This window comes from Panthera leo, chromosome A3 (genome assembly GCF_018350215.1).
Source record: "Panthera leo isolate Ple1 chromosome A3, P.leo_Ple1_pat1.1, whole genome shotgun sequence".
Lineage (NCBI taxonomy): Eukaryota > Metazoa > Chordata > Mammalia > Carnivora > Felidae > Panthera > Panthera leo.
The window spans coordinates 25,128,840-25,153,778 of NC_056681.1; the positions used below are offsets into that span (position 1 = coordinate 25,128,840).

A 24,939-nucleotide genomic window follows, 5' to 3' on the forward strand; every position below is an offset into this window, starting at 1 on the left:
TTGCCCTGTGCAAATTTGGGCCCGGTTTAGCCAGAGGCTCATGGAAGCCTAGCCTGGGATTGGTGCAGAACCTTGGCTGTGAAACCCAAAGCTCTGGGCTTCTATCCCAGCTCTACCTGACTCCTCTGTTGTCTGAGCAAGACCAGGACACAGCCTAGCAGGAAGGAAGGAAGCTGCTTCTCCAGGACAGGGTACCCAGGGCAGACAGGAAGAGACCTGGGTAGGGAGACAAGGGAGTTGAGTTCATGTCTTAGTTCTGCAGTATTTGCTATGGGATTTGAAGTACCTAGTGCCTTTGTTTCCCCACCTATAATTCATTTCATAAATACTTAACTGAAGGTCTACTGATTTTGTTCTTGACCAGCTCAGACCCACATGGAAGACCAGGGTGGCCTCCAGGACTTTGAACATGCCTTTGAAAACTATCCTAACTCCCTGTCTTTCACACCATTTCCCTTGCTGAGTCCTCAACGCCCCTCAATCTTGGCTAAGGCAGTGCTTCCTCTCACAAGCCCTTCTGGGGCAGGTACCCTCTTCTCAATGGGTTTCACTACATTGATTACCCAGCCTGTGGTGGCAATGATGTTGAAGAGGATGATGGCCTGATTTTCCCACCAAACCATGAACTGGCACAAAGATGCCCAAATACAGTTGTGGAATGGCCTTCACAGAACAGAAAATTAATCTGCTTCTTTCCGTCATTGATTAGCAGTGGGACCCAAAGTTTCCCTACAGCCTCAGTTTTCACATCTAGTAAGTGGGACTGGCTCCTAATACCTGTGCTTCCCACCTCTATCTCACAGAGCTCTCTAAACCTTGCTGTGTGCTTTACAGGTCATGACCTCACAGCAGTTATGAGGCAACCTAGTGCATTGAAGTGTCCCCTAAAATTCATGTCCACCTGGAACCTCACCATGGGACCTTATTCATTTTGTTTTGTTTACTTTTTATTTTTTGTATTGAATTACTGCTGCTTTCAGGCCATTTGATACACTTTTCATTTCTTTTTTTAAAATATCATCTACTGTAAAATTGGCTTCCATACAACACCCAGTGCTCATCCCAACAACTGCCCTCCTCAATGCCCATCACCCACTTTCTCCTCTCCCCCTTCCCCCATCAACCCTCAGTTTGTTCTCTGTGTTTAAGAGTCTCTCATGGTTTGCCTCCCTCCCTCTCTGTTTGTAACTATTTTCCCCCTTCCTTTCCCCCATGGTCTTCTGACGTTGCTGCAAATGGCAGGATTTCATTCTTTTTCATTGCCAAGTTATATTCCATTGTGTATATAAACCACATCTTCTTTATCCATTCATCAGTTGGTGGACATAATTTGGCTACTGTTGAAAGCCTTGCTATAAACATTGGGGTACATGTTTGGGGTGCCTGGGTGGCTCAGTCGGTTGAGGGTCCGACTTTGGCTCAGGTCATGATCTCGCGGCTGGTGAGTTCGAGCCCCGCATCGGGCTCTGTGCTGACAGCTCAGAACCTGGAGCCTGCTTCAGATTCTGTGTCTCCCCCTCTCTCCGCTCCAACCCATTCTCATTCTGTCTCTCTCTCAAAAATAAATAAACATTTAAAACAATGTTTTTTAAACATTGGGGTACATGTGCCCCTACGCATCAGCAGTCCTGTATCCCTTGTGTAAATTCCTAGTAGTGCCATTGCTGGGTCGTAGGGTAGTTCTATTTTTAATTTTTTGAGGAACCTTCACACTGTTTTCCAGAGCAGCTGCACCAGTTTGCAATACCACCAACAGTGCAAGAGGGTTCCCGTTTCTCCACATCCTGCCAGCATCTATCGTTTCCTGATTTGTTCATTTTAGCCACTCTGACTGGCGTGAGGTGGTATCTGAGTGTAGTTTTGATTTGTATTTCCCTGAGGATGAGCATCGTTTCATGTGTCTGTTGGTCATCTGGATGTCTTCTTTGGAAAAGTGTCCATTCATGTCTTCTGCCCATTTCTTCACTGGATTATTTGTTTTTTTGGGTGTGGAGTTTGGTGAGTTCTTTATAGATTTTGGGTACTAGCCCTTTATCCGATATGTCATTTGCAAATATCTTTTCTGTCAGCTGCCTTTTAGTTTTGTTGATTGTTTCTTCTGCAGTGCAGGGAACTTATTTGTAAAAGAAAAAAGATTTATACGATCTGAAGAGAAACCAGAGTATTACAATGGGAACTTATTTGGAAATAGGGTCTGTGCAGATGTAATTCAAGTAAGGATCAAGATGAGATCATATTGAATTAGGGGGGACCTAACAATGATGAGTGTCCTATAAGAGATAGAAAAGGATACACAGAAACATACAGAAGAAAGCCATGGGCTTCAGACCTCTTAAACTGTGAGAGAATAGATTTCTATTGTTTTAAGGCAGCTGGTTTGTGGTCATTTGTTATGGCAGCACTGAAAGACCAAAACAGACAGGTGTGTTATTACCTGCACATTACAGATGAGGAAACAGGCTAAGGCAATGAAGTCACCTCCCTAGGCCCACAGAATCCTTGTGCTACAGAGGCAGGATCTGAACCTTATATGCCAGACCCCAGAGCCCTGTGCCCTTGGCATCTACGTCTTGGCCTGCTGCTGCCCACACACCAGCCCACTGGCTAGTCTGCGCTTGGAAGACACAGGACTGTACCCGTGGTAACTGCTGTTTCTGAAATTGCCACACTCGGGGAGCCTGGATGACTCAGTTGGTTAAGCACCTGACTCTTGATTTTGACTCGTTCATCATAAGTGAGTTAGAGCCCCAAGTCAGGATTCTCTCTGTCCCTCCTCCACTCGTGCATACTTTCCCTCTCTCTCTCTCTCTCTCTCTCTCTCTCTCAAAAGTAAACAAATAAACTTTAAAACTGCCACCCTCACTTCAATGAGGGAAATGGAAGGCAGCCTAAAAAGCTTCTTCTCTACTGCTCCTCTTGTCCCGAAACTATTGCCTGAGCAACTCATTTTTTTTTTCTTTCTCCTCCCCTCCTTCCTATCTGCCCTACTTCCTCCCTCCTTCCCCTGCCTCATTTCTAAGTTTATTTATTGAGAGAGAGAGAGAGAGAGAGAGAGAGAGAGAGAGAGAGAGAGTGTCTGCATGAGCATGCACACAAGCAGGGCAGGGACAGAGAGAGAGGGAGAAAATGAGAATCCCAAGCAGTCTCCGCGCTGTCAGCACAGAGCTTGAGGCCTGAGCTAAGAGTCAGGACACTTAACCAACTGAGCCACCCAGGCGTCCCCCTGCCTGATTTTTGAGGACTGTGTAGATCCCTCAATCTCATGCTCAATATCTCAGTCTAGCCCCAACCTATCCCTCCAGTTCTACCTCTTCTCAAGCAAGCCCTTCCTCCAGTCAAATCCTCCTGAGCCAGCCCTCACTTCACTGCCTTCTTGTTTCCCCCCATAAGGTTCCCTTGGTCTAGAATGCCCCATCCATCACAGGCACACATAAAAAATCCACTCCTGGGACACCTGGGTGGCTCAGTCAGTTAAGCGTCCTGATTCAGCTCAGGTCACTGAATCCCACGCTTTGCGGGATTGTGGGATCAAGTCCTGTGTTGGGCTCTGTGCTGACAGCTGACAGCACAGAGCCCACTTGGGAGTCTCTCTCCCCCTCTCTGCTCCTCACCCATGTGTGCAGGCACTCTCTCTCTCTCTTAAAGTAAATTTAAAAAATTTACTCCTTCTTCAAGCCCAAGCCCAATTTCCACCTCCTCCTGGCACACCCAGTCAATAGCACATTCCCCTCTGACCATACATGCTTTCACGCAAACATCCTTGAGGCCCGATCTGTGCCAAGCAGATCTAGGGGCCAGGAAGTGTGATGACCTCACTGTCTGGTAAGAGAGTGGGGAATCCTAACAAGAGGAGAAAGTGGGAAGCAGAGGATGAAGCAGCAAATGCCTGCGGGAACGAGGAAAGCTGTGCCCAGTAAAGGAAGGCCAAGGGACCAGAGCCCATGTAAAGGCTGGGAAGCAGAGAGCACATATTCTAGGAGACAAAATCCTGCATAACAATATGGGGAAGTCATGGGGAGAGGTGAAAATGGGGGCCAGGTCACAGAAAGTTCATGTGAACCATTCTGATGTCTTGATCCCGTCCACCCTACATCAGAATCACCCAAGGAGTTTGTTAAAATGTAAATTCTTGGATCCCTACCCAGATCAGGGATGGGGCCCAATACACTTGAATTTTTCACAAGCTCTCTGGGTAATTCCAATACACAGAAGAGGAGAGAGTAGAGGTAGACTGAAGGGTTTGAAAGGAATACGTCATGATCTGATTTGCTTTTTAGAAGAAATTGATGGTGCTAATCTCACATCTGCCTTTTGGTGTCTGCCTGTGTGGTAGATACTTGGTGCCACCTAATTCAGCAACCATCCCTCCTTTCTTCCTAACAGAGAATAATGGGCTCACAGAAGGAGGCTCCACCCCCAGCCCAACGGGAGGATCCGGATTGGACCCTTTTGTCCAGTCCCAGATTCCTTTTATACACTTTCCCAGACTCCTTTACGACAAGAAATGACCATGCAACAGTTGTGGCTCAGGAGATAGAAGGACAGTTTGTGTGGAGTCATCTGGGAAAGGTTTGCCTCCTGTTAACATGGGCAGACGCAAAAGAAAATCTGGCTAGTGCTGATCCTCCTTCTAGATCCTGAGTGTGTGATGAAAGGCCATCTAAGGATCAAGAGGTAGCAAGCCCAATAAGGAAAAGCTAATGTATGGAGGGTGGCAGAGCAGAAGGATACAATGATCCTGGTTCTTGAGGACGTGGTTGAGGCACTGCCTCCAACCCAGACTCCGCCAGTGCCCTTCCATCCAACCCTCCACCAACCCAAGACTTCTTGTCCTGAGACTACTAGAATCTAGCTCTCTTGAGGGCAGCGACTTTGTCTGTTGCATGCACTCTCCCTGCCTTGAACAGTGCCTGGCACACAGTAGGTGCTCAGTAAGTATTTGTTGAGTAAGTTTTGAATGGTAAGTAGATGACTTTAAGGTTTACACCAGTCATCTGAGTCATCTGTTAGCTTGTAGCCAATGAATCCTGACACAGTAGGACTGAGACCCTCCTGAGAGCAGGAGAGACTGAGCATGACTGAACACTACCCCACAGGCCTGCCACAGCCCACATCTAACAGGAATAAGCAGCTCTTTCTCAGAGGAGCTCCAAACACTGTCCTGGACCTGGGTTCAGGCCTGCCAGAGCTGGACAGTTGGGTCTGTGAGTTCCCCTCATCCAGACCTGGGGTCAGAAGCCCCTGAGGCAACTAATGAGAAGCTTAAGAATATCCACTCTGGATTTCCCACACCAAAGGACATCCAGGAGCTACACCAACTGCAGGGTGAGAAGGTGGAAGCTGGCAGCAAGTGTTGCCACTAGATTCTTCTTGAAGTGGAAAGAAAGAACTTCTGAGAATAGCCAGACCCACCCTCCATACAAGTCATGAATTTTCAAGCCACTGTGGTCAAGTCTCAATCCTAAGTGTGGCAGCCAGGGAAGATGAGAAATGAGGAGGCAGGCACAGGGCATCAGCAACTTCACAAATAGGACCTCTGATGATCTAGTCCCGGCCCCTTGTTTCACAGATGGGAAAATGAGATCCAGGGTAAGTGGGCAACTTGCCCCACCGTACCTAGTGAGCAATGGCAGTGTTTGTGAACTCAGGTTGATTTTAATCTTAAGAGGTTTAGGGATGGGCATTAGAGAAGGGATCCTCTCAAATTCTGCCAATTGGCATTCAGAATTAAGAACAAATATGCATAGGTCCAATTTTTTTTAAGTTTATTTATTTTTGAGAAAGAGACAGAGAGAGTGAGAGGGGGAGGGGCAGAGGAAGAGGGAGAAAGAGAATCCCAAGCAGGCTCTGCACTGTCAGCATGAAGCCCGATGTGGGGTTCAAACTCATGAGCTGTGAGATCACGACCTGAGCCAAGATCAAGAGTCAGATGCTTTACCGACTGAGGCACCCAGACGCCCCAGGTCCACTTTTCTGAAGGAGAAGGTCCACAGTGTTTGTCAGATTCTCTAGCGGATATAAGACTAAAGAAAGGTAGAGAGAATGGAAGAGGCCAGGCCAGGGTCACATGGTGAGTCACTGCAAACCTGAGACTACCACTTGTGTCCTAGATTCTCAGTCACTGCCCTACACTTTCTCTCCATGGGAAAGGCCATTTTCTTCAGTGCACCAATGTATCAGATTGGTTCAATAAACCAATGCACCAGGTAGGACTAGTCAGTGGGAAGACCATGGTTTCCAAAAGGTGGAGGCTCTGCTGTCCTGCTGGCATTGCTCATGGACACTAACAGAGAAGAACTAGGAAAGACCATGGAACTACACGAGAACCATTCACTCCTGAGCTGTGCCCAGACGATCCCTGAGCAAGATGAAGGCCACGGATCCATGGCATCCAGAACGTAAATGCATTTCCAGTAAGACGTACTCTGTTCTTTGGTTCCGATTGTTGATGCACGTCATGCTCAAGTCTTGTATATGCTTCCACAGGCTCCACTGGATACCGTGCCAGCCTTGAAAGAGTCAACTCCCAAAGCAAATGACAGATTGATTGAACACAACAGCAAAGTATGAAAATTAATTGAGATATTTAATAGACAGTGCAAACCATAATTTCATCTGAATATAAATGTATGCACATGTTTCCAATGAGTTATCTATCAGTTATCACAAACAGCAACAAGGACCTTAGAGCTATGTTAGAAAAATGTATATAGCTGGAATTTAACTCTACAATCTCACTTGCTCTCAAGAACACCATTCATTTCAAATCAGTGTCACAAACTCCAAAAAACCAGGGGAGTACGAGTGAGGGGTGGGCAGAGTGGTAAACACAGGGGCCAGTATACAGGTGATGGACAGAAATACAGCTCTCAAGGAACCCAAATCAGATGCATTATTACAGCTAAGGACAAGGAAAAGCCTATGGCTTTAAAAAACGACTCTTCTGCCAGTACCATACAAGTCTCACAGAGATGTGCGACGAGTCAACTGACTTAAAAGGACAGAGGCTACATTTTCAGATCATTTCAACTGCACACGGTCGACCCTTTCCATTGAGGTTCAGCAGTGGAGTTAGCGTAGTCCAGAAGCTCAATGTTGGATTTGCAAATACAGTTTATTTTACAGAAATTCAACATTATAAACAGCAGGCACCTCCCACCCACCCCCCGCCCCCCACCCCCCTCCCCATCCCGCTGGGTGCAGACCATGCTATGCAGAGAGTGAGCAGTGATGTGGCCCTACTGCTTTGGAGGGAGATTCAGGAGCGATGGAACCTGCCTGCACCATGTCCTGCCTGCCCCACACACGCACATGCCTGCCCGCTGCACAGGCCACCAGAGTCTGTCTGGGCCCAGCCCGCATTGGACCAGTTAAATGGATCCAGCCCAGTTCTCCAATTCCTTCATGTCGTCCTCTTCTTCTTCCTTCTTCTTGGCTGTGTAAAGAGAGAAAGGGCTACTTAGAAGCTGGTTACAGTGCTCTCAACACATTCTGGCTGGGTGCCAGGGCTGTGCCACATCATGTCTATAAAACAGCCCTGCCCTCACACCCAGCCTCGTGGCCAAGCTATCAGCAGACTGTTTCTCTGTGCCTGAAAGCTGCAGCATAAAACTCCTGATAACAGGCATACCAGTTCCCAGCACCTCCCCTCCACCAGCACTGAAGCCAGGCAAAACAAGAAGGATTCTACACTGAGAGTCTGTCAGACTTCAGGTGAGGCTTCCATCCAGAGCATTCAAGGAAGAACCCCAGAGGAGATCTAATCCTTGCCAGCACTCCCCCTCCACATTAAGTGGCTTGAACCACCTCTCCACACCCACCAGTGCCCCTTAAACAGTGTGTGGATGTGGACCCCCTTTGCCTGAACCCACCACAGGCTGCTGACTCAACTTGAGGGACCATTTCTTCTCTGTATGTGGGAGGGTAAGAGGACAACAGCCTGGTTACACTGCTCCCTGGGTTCTCCCTCCATGACAAATCAAACTGCTATATCTTTTCTAGAAGTCTGGTGTGGAATATTTCTACCAAGGGTGAAAAATGGAGGAGGGAGGGGGAAGAAGGAGCAGGCAGAAGGAAACGAAGGTTTTATAGAACCAGGTCTCTAAAAAAAGCCAAAGAAGTTTCCTTCCCACAGTGGCTGCCTCGGAGGCCCTAAGTTTTTATAGGTGTGCACAGAACAGGCTATTAGACGGAGTAAGAGCTATCCTGGAATTAAACTCTCACATCTTCTCCCAGTGCCTAGAGCTTTGTCTTGTTTGGTGACATAGGAAAAATCATTCTGGAATAATAATTCTCAACTGGGGGTGACCCCCCACATACTCTGCAGGGGACATATGGCAGTATGGAGACATTTCTGGTTGTCACACCTTGGAGAGGACAGAGCCCAGGGGTGCTGCATAAACATCCATAGTGCATAAAACAACCCCCTTCCTCCAACCCAAAGAATTACCTGACTGTGTTAATAATGCCGAGGTTAAAAAACACTGTTCTAGAGAAAAACTAGGAAAACACAGGTGACGTCGTCTCTATGGCCGTCAGAACAGATTTTATGTGGTTCTCAATCCTGGGCAAACTCAGGTCCCAAACTGACACCACCACATGGCATCAGGGATATGTCATGACTGGGTAAGAAGTACTCACTGGGTTTTGATGGTAAGGTTATAGAGGGAACATTTGGTAGAGGGACTGTTTCGGGTCCACTGATTTCCAGCAAATTCTTGTCTAGCTCCTCCTGTTCTAGTTCTTCTAATTCTGCCATGAGCTCATCCTGGTAAAAGGAAACACAAGAGTGAGAGAGATGTCCCTGGGAATCCTAGCCCCTGCAGCAGTACCTCTTTCCTGATGGCTCAGGGGACACACACCCCTTCGAAGAAGGTCAGAAGAGAGATGAACTCCAGGTCCACACTCTGCGATTCAAACCCTAAACATGGTTCTACTGGTGAAGCTAACACACCAGCAAGCAGTTATGGAGTCTATATCCAGGGTTCTGCACTAGCTGTCAGCATTTTGAGAGAAGGGATTATACACTTGATCTTAGCCAAAAGGCCGAGAAGCGATTCAGAGAAGGGATCATGTATTTTCATTCCTATTTCTTTATCTCAGAACTGGGCACACTCCATGAATGTTCAGGAATACTTGCTGAATTGAAATTGACTTGACTAGTCCATCAAATTTTAGTCTGACAACATGAAAACCCTGGTGCTGGGAGCCACAGGTGAAAGCCACAGGCTGTACTGTCAGCTACACCGCGGGAATCAGCATGAAGAGGTCCAGTGGAGAGGACCTCACCTTCAGTGGCCTCAAATCTAACACAGAACGAAATACCTTCAACAGGGCCTGTTATTGGATTTTAGAAAGCTAAGAGACCCAAGATCCCAATTGCTACAGCAGAAACCAGCGGGTGGCCGAGTTCCAGATGGATCCCTCAGGGGTCAGATATAAATGCTCCTTCCTTGGCTTCATCTTTACCTCAAATCAGAGTTGCCTGAGGGCAAATCCTGTACCAGGGAATGGTCACCTCAGTTGCCACAGCTCTGAGCCTAGGGTCCACCATGAAAGGTGTAAGATAATTATTTACGGAAACCAATTACTGACCTGAAGCCTGCTGAGGAGTCCCTATGAAGGTTCCTCTACTCAACCTAAACTTCTACACCAAAGAGTGAAAGCATCTCTAAAAATCCAGAATTAGGGAGAGTTAATACCATGCCCTGTTTATGTCCAAGTCTCTGGAGGGATGAGAACTGGTGATTTCCAAACCACATACACCCTACTGGAGAGCCTTCAACAGCACATCAAAAGGTGGCTTTGGTGTCATTTGTGGAACCTGTGAGAACTGCATGAAACCACTCACCTCATCAAACTCTTCTCCAAATCCTACAGGTTTTGAAATAGCTGTTGAAATCTCCTCTGCAAGTTCTTGCTGGTCAGCAATGTCCTGCATTAACTCATCAACTTTATCGATGTCCCTTCAAACGAGATGGACAGACGTAATATTAGACATTCAGTCTGTGTGAAGAGGGCCTACGAGGCAGGAAGAGAAACCCCACTGCACACAATCTGCTTCCTAGCACTACCCTCTATACCCACTATAATTACTCCCTGTGAAGAATTACTTTTTTGTCTTTATTGTCTTCCTCCCCCTTTTAAAACAGAGAAGCACAGAATCAAGAGGATGGAAGTATTCTTAGACATCATCTACTCCCAACACCCTAAGGAAATAAGGCTTAGCAAAGTTAGGTGCCACATTCATGATCTCTCATGTAAGCTAGTAATAAACATGTCAAATGAGACTACAGAACTTTAACTCCTGGGCCAGTAAGCTCTTCTTCAAGCTCAAGGGCAACTCTAACACCGCACAGGGGGAGATAAAATCACAAATCATAAAATATAGCTGTGCCACTTGACAGTTCCTCCCCATCTACTCAAATCCACTTATGAGCCTCCACCGGGCTCCAAAAGAAAGGCAAACATATAGAATTATTTTCTATATACTATCAATCTTATAAATAATCAATATAATAAACACACACATATTTCAAAGTATGCATAGTGGTTCACTGAGACGTGCTCTCTGCTGGGCATCTTGGAGAACATAGAAACTTTTTTTAATATTTTATTTATTTTTGAGAGAGAGACAGAGCATGAGTTGGGGAGGGGCAGAGAGAGAGGAAGACACAGAATCCAAAGTAGGCTCCAGGCTCTGAGCTGTCAGCACAGAGCCTGATGTGGGGCTTGAACTCACAAACCATGAGATCATGACCTGAGCCAAAGTCAGGCGCTTAACTGACTGAGCCACCCAGGTGCCCCAATACTTCACTTATTTAAAGGCTACTTTTCCTGCAACCCCAAATTTCTAGAGCAGAGATCAGCAGACTTTTTCCATAAAGGACCAAAGAGCAAGTATCTCAGAATTTGTGGGCCATACAAACTCTGTCACAAACCTGCTGTATACCACAAAAGCAGCCAAATAGACAGTATGTAACTTAAAGGGCACAACTGTGTTCCAATAAAACTTTATTTACTAAAATAGGTGGCAGGCCCATAGGAGGCATCTTGCCAAACCCTGTTCTAGAACATGGCTAAGTACCCCAAGGAAGTAAAAAAGGGCTTCAAGTACCCAAATATATGATCCAAGTCCAAGCACTGCAACAAATGCAGAATTTTGTTCATGGGAGAGGCTCTCATTTGGAGTCTAGTGTTACTCTGGCCTTTAATTACAACTATAACAAGGGTGGCTATCTAGTTTCTTAGGCCACTGTATGTGAGAAGTAGCCACATAAGGGAAGGATTGCTGAGGTCAAGAACATCGTTTTTACAGATATATTTTTTAAAGTAATCTCTAGACCTAACATGGGGCTCAAGCTCACAACCCAGAGATCAAGAGTTGCATGCTCTACTGAGCCAGTCAGGCGCCCCAAGAACATTGTTAATATGACAGCCAAAGACAGAGCAAGGGGGGAGCCAGAAAATTCCATCGAAAGCAGATGTAAAAACAGAGAGATCCAAAGTCCTCAGAAGCACCAATCTTTTCAGGATCCCTACAGCATCAGAAAAAAGCCCTGGACAGTGATTCTAATCCCAGTTCTATCCAAGCTCACATATAACCCGGGGCAAGTCACTTCCCCTCTCTGGGACACAGCGTCCCCCTTGATAATCAGAGGCCTGGGCAAGAGGACTTTCTAAGGACCTTTCCAGCAAGAAACTCTGCTCATCACAGTTAACTCTGAATTACTCAGAAATACAGTTTCATTCCATGTGATCTGCTTCTATAGGCAACAGGATACAGGATCCATTTTAGGAGTTCCAAAAAAGAATGCAAATTAATACAAATTCAGATGTTTGAATGGGTAAGTCAAGGGGTTGCCTAAGGCCTTGTCCTGGGATTGAGGCATTCCAGGGCCAGCACTGCCCTGCCACACGGTGCCCACCCCACCAGTGGGTGACCACGTACATGTTGTCATGCGCAGCCTTCATGGCCTTGGCAGCATAGCCCATGTTCTTGAGCACCTCCGTGTTGGTATTGGCGTTCTCCAGGGCCTCTCGCTGAAACTCAATGGTTGATAGTGTGCCGTCGATCTGCGCCAGCTGCTTTTCGTACCTTTTCTTGCGCTTCAGTGCCTGGAGGGCAGCTGCATGGGGGGAGAAAATAGGGTTTCAGAGAGCCCAGATCAGAATATCTTCGAGTTCACTTGAGTCTTCTCCCTAATTATAGCAGACGCACCTCAGTTGCTGCTTTCACTCTAACACAGGGTTAATAATCTCTTCTATGCAAAGAGCACATTCAATTTTCTAAAAAAACTATACAAAATTCACATACTTCAAAATGCAGCAAAGCACACAAGCAAAAGTTCACACTGTGTAACCACACCCCACAAATCAAAGAATGGAGAGGCACCCAGATGGAGGCTGCGTTTTGAGGCCATACTGCCTTAGGTTCAAACCCCAGCTCACAGACTTAGGTGAGCTACTGTGCCTCCCTGATAGGTTCACTGTGAGGAGTAAATGAGATAATATATGTAAACACCTAGCACAACATTAAACAGAGCGGACACCCAGAAAACAGCACCTCTAATTATTATAAAGCAGCTTTTAAAGTATCATTTTATGCTAACTAAATTATAAAAACAATAAATAATTACTATACTAAATACTGGACCAGTTGGGGTTAAAATGCACTCTCACCCATAGCTGACAACTGTAAATTGATACACTGCTTCTGAAAAGCAACATGGCAACATATAGCAATAGCCATAATGATGTTCCTGCCCTATGACCCAGTAATTTCCTTCTGGAAATGTATTCAACAAAAGCAAAAATCCTCATGCCTAAAGATGGTTACTATAGCATTCTCTATCACAGAAAACAAAACACAACTAAAATAAAGACAGAACTCCCTATCAGGGACAAATCTAGAGTCTGACCATTTGGTCAAGTCAATGTCATCATCTGTCTATGCCTCCTGGCATGTCTATGCTTCTGTCTACGCATCTGTCTATGCTTCCTGGATCATTGGTTCCTGGATCCAGTCAGGGTAAGCAATTTGACCAGGTGCATTTGCGGCAGAGCAAGAGCCAAAAGCATATCTCCCTACTCTCAACCCGGGCTTTGTTCCCCTTACTGTCTCCCCGCTTTCCACCAGAAAGTATCTTTAGTATACATCTTAGATGGTTATCAAAGCCAGAAAGAAGGCTCACCACAGACTTAAACATAAGAAATGGGCTGGGTCCGGGAAGCTGCCCAGCCCTACCTTGGCCTGGACAGCGCTAGCCTTAGACACATACGGACACACATATTATGCACCCACACACACACTCCCCATGTCCCTGAGTTCCAGACCACAGCCATCTCTGGTGGGCTCTCAGAGACCTGCAACTGCCCTCCCTACAGGGCTGTGGTTTCTCCACATGTCACATGAATAGGTTCCATGCTCCTTTCACTCATGCTCCCTGTTAGCCTAGGATTACATCCTTAACACCATTTGCCAAGGGAAAATGGCCTTGGCCTGCACATAAGCAGTCCACACTTCCTCTAAAAGCAGCAAACAAAACCACCAGGAAAATTCCTCCAGCCAAAGCATAAAGCAGGCTAATGAAAAACGGCAAAAAATCTGAAGAACAATGAAATGTGCCTACTTAAAAGCTGACAAATGGGGCGCCCGGATGGCTCAGTCGTTTAAATGTCTGACTTCAGCTCAGGTCATGATCTCACGGTTCATGAGTTTGAGCCCTGTGTCGGGATCTGTGCTGACAGCTCAGAGCCTGGAGCCTGCTTTGGATTCTGTGTCTCCCTCTCTCTCTGCCCCTCCCCCATGTGCGCGCCCTCCCTCTCAAAAATAAACATTAAAAAAAAAAAATGCTGACAAGCCATTCAACCTATTTCCCTTGATTTCTGTGTGAATGGCCTATGACTTCAAGTCATACCCAGGTGTCCCCAAGACTCCTCTGAATGAACCCCTTCAGCTGCTAATACTAAGTCATACATGCTATAAAAGTACCTCACAAAACGGCAACTCTTTAAGGTAGAAATGACCACCCTCTGGGGCACCTGGGTGGCTCAGTGGATTGAGCGTCCAACTTTGGCTCAGGGCTCAGGTCATGATCTTGCAGTTTGTGAGTTCAAGCTCCATGTCAGGCTCTGTGCTGAGCCGTCAGCACAGAGCCTAGAGCCTGCTTCAGATTCTGTCTCCCCTTCTCTCTATCCCTCCCATGCTCATGCTCTGTCTCTCTCTGTTTCTCAATAATAAATAAACGTTAAAAAAAAATTAAAAAAAAAAAAAAAAGACCACCCTTTTTAGCCGAGGAGGAAACTAAGGTTCAAACTTAGGTTACCTGGTAGTAAGTGACATAAGAGATTAAGTCAAGTGCGGAACTCCAAAGTCCATGCTTTGCCATTCTGTTGCACCTCGCATTTAATGAAAAAGGTAGGATCCTGCCCTGGAGGAGTCATCTAGTCCGGCAAAGAGTGTCAAGGAGACCGTGGAAACACAGAAGAGGGAGTGCAAATCCAACCACATCATTCCTTTGCTTAAAAACCCTCAACATCTACCTGTACCCAGAAGACAAAGCCTCCATGTGATTTAATGTAGCCGGTAAGATCCTGCAAGGGACTGGGGCTCTCACCACAGGTCAGGTTCTGGGAGCCCTTTGCCACTGAACATCACGACAGAGGGAAGATCTCCTGGTATGTAAGTGCTCAGGGCCCGGAGCTGTTTCCTTGTGTTTTCCTTAGTGCCATGCTGCCTTTCCACAGAAACTCAGACACATTCTAAACAAATGATTCTCAAACCTTCTCAGACCACAGATGCCTCTTTCCCAGGTCCACCTCAGCCATCCCCATCACCCATGGAATACCCCAGCCTATAAAAACTTGTCTGCCATGTTCATGAGTAAAGTGAACAAGGTTGTCTGACCGGCTGCTGTGTGGTAAGTAAACAAGATTGTTGTGGCAGTCCTGGCCACCTTCTTACTTAACAAAGAGATTGGAGCATAAACCCCAAGGCCTCTGCTCTTCCCACACAGGCTCAGAATGATGGCAAGTGACACTGGGACAGTTCTTAAGCATGAACAATGAGATGACACATCTGCCTTGCTTTTCGGTGCCCTGAGTATAGCAGAGGCCTTGATTTTATACAGTCAGCTACATTCTGATTTTTTTGTTTTGTTTTCAGTTTAAAAACAAATTTCTTCTTCTTCTTCTTCTTCTTCTTCTTCTTCTTCTTCTTCTTCTTCTTCTTCTTCTTCTTCTTTTTAATGAACTCTTGTATTGAGGGCTGACTTTCAACAGATGGCAGTGAGGGAGCTGTTCTGCTACATACAAAACCCCAACCCAGAAAGAAGCAGGTGGTCCACGAATGGTTTAGCACCAACTTCCCCATACATTCTGATTTTTTTTTAAATTTTTTACGTTTATTTATTTTTGAGAGACGGAGCATGAGCAGTGGAGGAGCAGAGAGAGGGAGACACAGAATCCAAAGCAGGCTCCAGGCTCTGAGCTGTCAGCACAGAGCCTGATGCTGGGCTCAAATCCACAAACTGTGAGATTGTGACTGAGCCGAAGTTGGACACTTAATTAACCAACTGAGCCACCCAGGTGCCCCACATTCTGATTTTTAAAATCAAATTTATTCTTTCCCTATTAACATCACAGATTTAGAACTGCTTTAACTTTTTTTCTACTAGATTTTCAATTGGCAGTGACTCCTTACATGCTAATCTTACATTTCTCTGATCTCCACCCTACTTCTAAACTTCTCTAAGCGATAAATGATATGGAAGCAAATACCCAAACATACCAGGGAGGTAAGCAAGGGTCCCCCATGAATGAAATGTTTATATTTTTCATGTTTACAGACCAGCACAGTGGCTAGTACATAGTAAGTGCTTCATACGTATTAAACCGAATCTCTAATTTCATCTGTATTTAAATTTTTCATATATTTTATGCAAAAGGTTCTTCATGTGTGATGCATCCACATTTTATCACTTGTGTACTTCTGACTCAAAGGAGAAATGATAACGTCTCATCGAAACACTGGCTAAAATGACCATTTGGCAGGATTCTTTCCCTGCATTCCTCCTGCAGGAACTTCTATAATCACATGCCCTACCCTCTCTTCTCACTGAAAAGTGTGTCCTGAGACTGGAAAAAAGGCCTGAGCAGAGCCTTGTTCTCCAGGGTTCCCATTCTGCCTGCAGGGTTCACACAGTCTCTTCCTCTCCATGTAGCAAACTCTCCAGGATGGTGTCTGGCAGGACATTTGATTTATCTATCCCAATCTAATCCTGTGTGTACCTCTCAACCAGTTAAAAATTTCAAAGAGAAGGGGTACTTAATTCATTTTCTCCCTTCATACATGGTTCATGAGTAAAGTAATCTTGAAATTAGACATGGGGTCACCATTTGGGCTACAAGATATATAAACATAAATATTCACAGCACTTAAACTACTCTGTTATTTTAGAAACAGTGTGGCACAGTGGTGAAGTATAACTTAGGCCAAATTAAAGGAGCAAAGTGCCACTTTTCCTGCATAGTTACATTTAAAAGTAAAATATCATCCATCCCAACCTTATTTCTGACCACAGAAACTTACTTCTTTTTTCTCCTTTTTTCCCAAATGTTTATTTACTTGGAGAGAGAGAGAAAGAGTGTGTGCCTGCATGAGCAGGTGAGGGGCAGAGAGAGAGGGAGAGAGAGAATCCCAAACGTGCTCCACAATGTCAGCACAGAGCCCAATGTGGGGCTCAATCTCACGAACAGTGAGATCATGACCTGAGCCAAAACCGGGAGTTGGAGGCTTAACCAACTGAGCCACCCAGGTGCCCCCAGAAATTTACTTCTATAAGTAGCCAAAGTTTAAAGGGCCAAACACAATGTTTTACATAAATATATGCTGACTCTTAATGTCTTACTTTATATGTCTCTAAATTCCTAACGGTTGGGTTAAAAAACAAAAACAAAAACAGTACTGGGTTCTCATTACAAGAAAAAACAAACAACTGTGTGAGGTGATGGATATTAAACTTACTGTGGTAACCATTTCACAATACACACATACATCAAATCATTATGTTGTATACCTAAAACTGATACAATGTTAAGTCAGTTATATCTCAATAAAATGGGGGGTAAAGGGAAAAAAAAGTACTGGGTTAACAAGGAGTTTATCTAAACCAAATAAAGAGGTGTCCAAAGAAATCCCTTTTCTGCCAAAGAACCCTAGCGTCATCCATAAGCACAGCAGCTTTAACGACTAAAATCTAGGGGCACCTGACTGGCTCAGTTGGTGGAGAATGTGACTCTTGATCTCAAGATCGTGAGTTCAAGCCCCACAATGGATGTGGAGCCTACTTAAAATAAAGGAAAATTTTAAGAACAACACAACAAACAACTAAAATCTAACTCAGGCCAATAGAAGTTAAAGAGGTTGCTTTTAGATGGAAAAAAATAGTCCTTGGAATCTCCATATTTAATTATGCCTTTGCTGGTTCCAAGAGAGTAATTACAGCAGCAATTACAGAATCTAATAACCAGCTTTATTGGCTCTGAAAGCTGAAGCAAAAACAACTCCAACCATGTTGAAATAAACATTGGTCTCCAGACAGTTGCTTCATTAGACACTCTAAACAGCTATTTGGAGGAAAAATACAGAAGAGATACCCTATGAAAGAGAGCAGTTGAAAATGCATTCACCCAGGACTGGAAACTCCTTCTGTAAGGCACCTGCTAGTGACAGTACAGAAACCATTTTCGGAGAACACATCAATTCAATACAACTAGATAGGGTGCTCCTTTCTCTTAGGCAAAGGCAGATCTGACTTCTCTTTGAAGAGTTGCTAAGGAGGGCAAGTTTGCCTGTTCTGATCTGGGGGCATTCAATATAGGGGTCATGAGCCCAGGGCATCTCTACAGATGCTAAAAAGTCGTAACTGTATGCTTAGTGACTAATACAGAGAGATTTAGGCAATGGCTGGAAGGAGGGCCTACTAATAACCTCTCACTGAATGAATGAATGATGGTGTCTACAGTCCTTTCAAAGACCCAAGATTCCACATCTGAATTCATCAAGCAAAAGATACACGGACTAGGAGGGAAGGAGGAGAGTGCAGTTCCTTTCCCACTCTCAGCATGAACTACACAGCAAACACAAACATACTCCAGAGGACACCTACACACAGATGCAACACTAAGTGGGAATTCTGAAGAACACTCAGCAGTCTGATCATGGCAGGGCTACTGGCAGGCAGGCAGCTAAGTGAAGCTGAGGGAGCCCTGCTTTGCCTGCCTCCAGCCATCATTCAGATGCTCCCTGCTCATCATGCCCATGAGTAAAGCCTCAGTTGTTCAGGATACCCTCAGCCAAGAAAACCACATCTGGCCTTTAAGCCACTAGTCACGGCTGGGGTTACCTGTCATCTACCCTGTGTATGTGGGCAAGAAAAGACCCAAAGTCAAAACAACCCAGTTGATCACCAATGTCAAAGAAAGCCATCCTCCTGCAGGGACGGTTATTAGTAAGCATCCCGCACCCCATGGCATCAGATGTCCCACCAGACCCGACCAAATGAGTTCCAACTTTGGCATCAAAAGGGGGAAGGCTGCATGCTTGAAGAACTCACAGAAATACTTATGTCCAACCTGTCTCATTAGAGAACTGAGAAAAAATGATGCCCAGAAAAGGTGACACAGCTTGTCAGGATCATATAGGGAATTAAAGAAAGAACCAGAACCCAGGTCTGCAGCCAGGGCTCTTTCTACCATCTTGACTCTCTTATCTCCAAATCAAGTTGCTACAAGTAAACCAGCAGTTTCCCCACCATAAGGAAAACAATCTCCTAATGGTCTTCCATCCAATTTCCAAATTCTGCCCTTTGCAAACCTCATTTAAAAGCTCATGCTGGGGGCACCTGCCTGGCTCAGTCGGTAGAGCACACAACTCGATCTTGGGGTTGTGAGTGTGAACACATCTCGGGTGTAGAGATTAAAAATAAAATCTTGAAAAATAAATAAAGCTACCAATATTCTCTCCTAAGTCCCCAGTTAGAAGAAAAAGAAAAATTAATGGAAAAAAGGTGTAACATCTTCCTGGTTCCATAATATTTTCCCTACATGGATGCTGTGGATCCTGTCCACAGCTGCAGAAAAAGGGGCCTGGATGGGCTCTCATTTCTCTACCCTGTATAGAAGTGGCAGGAATAGCAATAGCCTGGGTCTACAGGGGCTACAGAAAGGTCTCAGAAACCCAAATGTGCCTTTAAGGCCAAACAGAGGCTGTTTTGTGTTCATCATCATCACTCAATATCTCAGGCTCACCTGTGAAAAAGAGGGCCTCATCCTGCAAAAGCCTTGGAATGTTGTATTTATTAAGCCCACATGGCTAGAGTATAGGCGAGAGGTACAGGCAGCATTTTTCAGAGCAGCCTCCTTCTCTGTGATGTATCTCCCCGTTCCCCTAATTTGCTCTCCGTGGCTTGGAGCTAATGCACTCCATTTAGAGATGGTAAAATAAGTACTTGTGTATGACCAGGAAAGTGGAGTCTGAAACCCTGCTGACTTCATCAGCAAACACACAGGGAGTACAGTACTCACTGCAAGGAAAAATCCTAGAGAGACAGAGAGAAGCCCCTTATCTGCTTAATGGGACAAAGATGAAAGAAATACGTCCCCCAATCAACAATCTAACAGAGTATCAAATTGTTCCAAATCATTTAAACAGCACATAGAAAATATGTTCTGCAAAAGTCAGATAAAGGCAGGATAAGACACCTTCAAACAAGCTTAGGAAATGCTGGGTCATGTCAAGTTAACATGGTCATTTAGAGAGTCTAGCAGTTCAGCTGTGAGTTTCAGTTCCATTATCAAGTAAACTCTGAGCAAATTACTGAATTTCACTAATCCTCAGATAATAATATTCATCTCATAGAATCACTGTGAGGATTAAAATGAGATATGTTTGTGAAGCACCTGGCACAGGGCCAGACATGCCAAGTGCTTAATAAGTGGTCATTGGTATTATTCTTAACTGCAGGAATTCTCAGAGCCTGTTTTAACAGAAAGAGAACCACCACGATCACCACCTACTCCCCCCCTCCAAAAAAAAGGATAGCTTGGGGGAAAAAAAAATTTAAAACCACCTTGATTACTTAGCCAACATAAGCTTCATCATCCTTGGTCCTGGTTGATGTGTAGTGGCAAGGGGCACAAAGAAAAGACTGTGAGGCTTGGTGGCAGAATCCTGGCTCTGACGCTGGACTGCGGTAAGTAATTTCACCTCTTCATCAAATGGAAAATGGATAACACTACCCCAAAGATGAATGAGAAAGATAATCTCTCTGAAAATACTCAATAAATGCGAGCATTCTCCATCTTGCTCATTTCTTTAAATTTCTGCCTCTCTCTCCTTGCCTATGCCTGACATTCTCTCGGGGGAATCTCTGTATCTTCTTTTCTCTATCCTGTTCCTCCCCTTAGCCCAGTGCATCTCTCCAAGAAAGGGTTGCAGCTGTGGATCAGTGAGCAAAATATAATAGAGAACAGCAGCTAACATTTATAAGTGGCTTCCTGGGTGCCAGGCACCATGACTGGTGCTTTACATGTTCACTGGATCCTCCCAAGAACCCTATAAAGTAGGTACTGTTATTGCCCCATTGACCGATATGAAAATTGAGGCTCAAAGAGTTTAACACCTGCCCAAGTCATATGGTTACACAGTGAGAGGCCTGAGATCAATGCCAGGCTGCCTATCTGCAAAGAGTGTGTTCTTACTCCATGGAGAACATCTATCTACCCTGCACTGAGAAGGCAGGTGGCCTGCTTTTGCCTGAGCCTGGGGATCTGAGAGCCTCCTGTGCCTTCCCCACACAACAGATTCCACAAGCTAGTAGCCTGGCACCAAAGGCATCCAGAGGCAGCTCAGTCTGCCCAGAAACACTTGACTAATTGGTAATCCATGAGGGTAGGCAGTAAAAGCCTTTGGCTGAAAAGACAATTTTTTTTCCTACTGGATTTTAAATTGGTTAAAGGCACATGTGCTAAAGTCCAACCATTTTATTATCTCCTCTGCATTTAGGTTGGCAATTCTACATAAATGGGGAGATTGTAATGAGTGGTTTTCTGTTTTAAAGAATATCTGCTTCGGGGTGCCTGGGTGGCTCAGTTGATTGAGCGTCTGACTTCGGCTTAGGTCATGATCTCACAGTTTATGAATTTGAGCCCCACATCAGGCTCTCTTGCAACATGGAGCCTGCTTTGGATCCTCTGTCTCCCTCTATCTCTGCCCCTCCCCTACTCACATGTGCTCTCTCTCTCTCTCTCAAAAATAAATAAACATTAAAAAAAAAAAAGAATATCTTTTCCCTCATGCCTGCCCTGTGTCTTCCCTAGACCACATGCTCCTAAAGAGTGGAACCCACACTTCTGTGCCCCTAATAGCACTGACACAAGGAAAAGAGATGGGGGTACTTCATAATGCCCAACTTTGCCCTGTCATTTCTTCTGAGGCCAGTGGGCTCTGCCCTCTGTCCTCTCACCCCATAATATCCTCTAGATCTTTTCCCCAGAACCTAAAATGACCTTCCCTCTATATTCTAGAAGACCCAGGGACCATAGCTATAAGAACTTGGTAAAGTTTCTCAAACTTCTGTCACTTGCTTATGTTTTTTTTCCCTGTATTAACTCCCAGTGGAGTGCCTAGAACTTTATTTGTATTTATTTTATTTTTTAAACTAATTTCTTTTTTTAATTTTTTAAAATGTGTATTTATATTTGAGAGACAGAGAGAAACAGAGCATGAGCAGGGGAGGGGCAGTAATTTCTATACCCAACATGGGGCTCAAACTCACAACCCCAAGGCACCCCATGATGCTTAGAACTTTAAATTTTTCTCTTTTTTTTATGTTCATTTATTTTTGAGAGACAGAGTGTGAGCGGGGGAGGGGCAGAGAGAGAGGGAGACACAGAATCCAAAGCAGGCTCCAGGCTCTGAGCTGTCAGCACAGAGCCCGACACAGGGCTCAAACCCACGAACCGTGAGATCATGACCTGAGCTGAAGTCGGCCGCTTAACCAACTGAGCCACCTAGGCGCCCCAATGCCTAGAAATTTAAAACCAGAGTCCAGGGGCCTGTTTAAGTGACAGTGAGCCTAGGACCTCCCCTTGTGACTACATCTGAGGGGAAGTAGCAAAGACTCAGAGTAAGCAATAGACTGTTCCAGACTAGGTCAGTGGGAGTGGCCTAGGCCATAAGCAAGAAGAAAAGATGGCCAAGGGAAGTCCACCCAGGGTAGCAGTGCAAAGGCCTGTGAGGCTGCTCCCTTTTGTTCCAAAAAGGGCAGCTGATGGCTTTTCAGGGTTCTGCTGCAGCTGGGTTCAATTCAGGCAGGAAGAAGCCCCATTTCAGTTCCCAGACACAGCAAACATCCAGAGAGTAACTCTTGTGACAAGGGTAACTCAGGGCCAGATGGGGGTACTAGGATCCCAGGAAGGAAAGTGATCTGCCTTTAGTTATTGAGGGCCACAGTCAGACAGCCTGTGCTTTGGGATCCTAGGTCAAGGTTCTTTTCTGTATGCTGGTCAGGGCACAGAATTTTATTTAAGCAGCTGTCAGAAACGGAAACTGAGTACCCATGCAGCCCACAGATATGTCTTGGTTGTCCCATGTCTTAATACATAAATTTGAATGTTACATATTTCACACAAATATCCAGATTTTTGGCTTCCTTTCGATACTGCAATTTTTCTGGCAACAATCCAACATAACTAAGTAGCAGCTATCCTTTTAGAAAGGGCACACACTCTCTAGTTCACCTCAGTGCCCACCACTTTCCACTAACATATACATGGCCATGTTATTCATACACATGTCCTGACTACCCCATAACACTAGACATTCATCTTAGGTCTGGAGTAAACAGTTACGAGTTATCTGGAACAATCCCTTACCTTCAGGCAGTTAAGGTTATTCCTAATCTAAAGACAGGCAACCAAAGGTTCAACAACTTGTTCAAAGTCACAAAGTTAGAGGTAATGGCTAAGAAGAATCCAAGCCAGGTACCCTGTCCCCTGGGACAGTGCTCCTTCCACTACTCTTGAGAAGACTTATGTCTAGACAGAACCTGGAACATGGGTCCTGTGATCATGGATCTAGCTTCTAGATCTAAATCTGCCATGATCAAATTACGTCCCTGAGCAATGCCCCTTTTAGGGCTCAGACTCTTCATCAAGGACATAAGAAGGATGGATTAAATGCTTCTTCTAAGGTGTTCCTCCAGCTCTAACAATATATGAACCTATATAGTTCTGAAATTTCTAGTAATTGATTAAAACAAATACAAAGGTTTCTTCTGATTGACCCTGTGTGATCTTGAAACTGTAATTACCATCAATATTCTCCATTTCCTGAGTATTTTGCATAATGAAGTTTTCTCTGTCCAATAAAATTAGCAGTATTTCTTTCAACTGGTTTCACAAACTGTGCTAGAAAAATCAGAGACTCCTTCTGGCATCCGAACTCAGCTGCTCCAGCTGGGGAGAGGAAGTCAGCATTCGTATTCAACAACTAGCCACAAATGTCATTCATACACATCATTCAGGAAGAAGAGGTAATTACAGCTAGAATGTAAAGCCAGAAGCCCTCACTCTCCATTTCTTTGTAAGTTCTGGCACTGCTGACTTCCTCTCTCTGAAATGGCTCTCTCCTGTCAGTCTTAGAAGATACCCTAGAGGGGCACCTGAGTGACTCAGTCAGTTAAGCGTCTGACTCTTGATTTTGGCTCAGGTCATGATCCCATGGGTCATGAGTTCAAGCCCCATGTTGGGCTCTGTGATGACAGTGTGAAGCCTGCTTGAGATTCTCTCTCTTCCTTTTCTCTCTGCCCCTTAATCCTCTCTCTCTCTCAAAATAAATATAAATAAACTTAAAAAAAAAAAAGATACCCTAGAGGGTCTCTGGTTCCCATAATCATTTATTCTTGGGTTTTTCTGGATCCTTTCTCTCCTCTTCTCAATTCCAAATGGGTGGATGGACCTCGAACCTTGATCCTGAGTTCTTTATACACATACCTGAGCTAACACCTGTTCGCAGCCTTGTATTTTATTCCTTCATTTAATCCTCACAATAAGGAATTAGTCTTGGTCCATTTATAGATAAGGAGATTTAAGCTGGAGAGATTAAGTAACTTGTTAACCTCTCAATGCTTGTGAATAACTGGCAGAGTCAGGATCCAAATCCATATTCCTTCTGCTTCCAGCCAAGATAAAATGGTAGGGACTACCTAATACTTAACCTCCTACTTAAGAAAAATGAAATGATTTTCAAGACACAGGGTATCAGGTAAAAAAAGGTCAGTGATCCCTGAGATGGGAAATAAACTAGGTGACAACTCCCCTAGTTTATTGCTTTGAGAGTTTCCTAGGCCTCTGTGCAGGGAGAGAAACCAGGCAGAGTCTGGCAGGCTTCCAGACTTGACGAGATAGAGCTAAGAGTCTAGAAAGACCAAAGTGGCTAGAGTTCACAGGAGACACAGTACCAGAGAAGACAAAGCTGGAAGGGGGAGAGAGGGGAGAAGGGAGAGAGAAAGAGAACACAAAACACAAACTCTTGGAGATCTGTAGAGAGCCCTCTCAAGTATTCAGCAAAATACTGATCAGTGATCAGGGAAAGAACCACTCAAAAGGATTAGAGAGAACAGTATCAGGTGCTCACATGGGGCTGGTTACAGTACCTGCTCCTCAGCCATACTGGAAAACCTCACAATTCATGGGGCTTTGGGTAGAGTATTCAGGAAGGTCTTGTCTTGGGGCTCCTGGGTGGCTCAGCTGGTTAAGCTTCTGACTCTTGACTTCGGCTCAGGTAATGATCTCAAGGCTCATGAGTTTGAGTCTCACGTTGGGCTCCACACTGACAGTGCATAACCTGTCTAGGATTCTCTCTCTCCCCCTCTG

At 45.0% G+C, this 24,939-nt stretch overlaps 1 protein-coding gene across 2 annotated transcripts in view; it reads right to left on the bottom strand.

The window, feature by feature from the left end:
• Positions 1 to 7,095: 7,095 nt before the first annotated feature.
• Positions 7,096 to 24,939, bottom strand: part of CHMP4B (charged multivesicular body protein 4B) — a 52,248-nt gene continuing 34,404 nt past the window's right edge. For both annotated transcript variants that reach the window (XM_042931199.1, XM_042931200.1), the window contains exons 2-5: positions 11,951 to 12,128; positions 9,851 to 9,965; positions 8,641 to 8,767; positions 7,096 to 7,435 (exon numbers count right to left, since the gene is read on the bottom strand). In XM_042931199.1, coding sequence (XP_042787133.1) covers positions 7,371 to 7,435; positions 8,641 to 8,767; positions 9,851 to 9,965; positions 11,951 to 12,128 — 485 coding nt within the window. In that variant the 3' untranslated portion in view covers positions 7,096 to 7,370. The remainder of the gene's footprint in view (positions 7,436 to 8,640; positions 8,768 to 9,850; positions 9,966 to 11,950; positions 12,129 to 24,939) is intronic.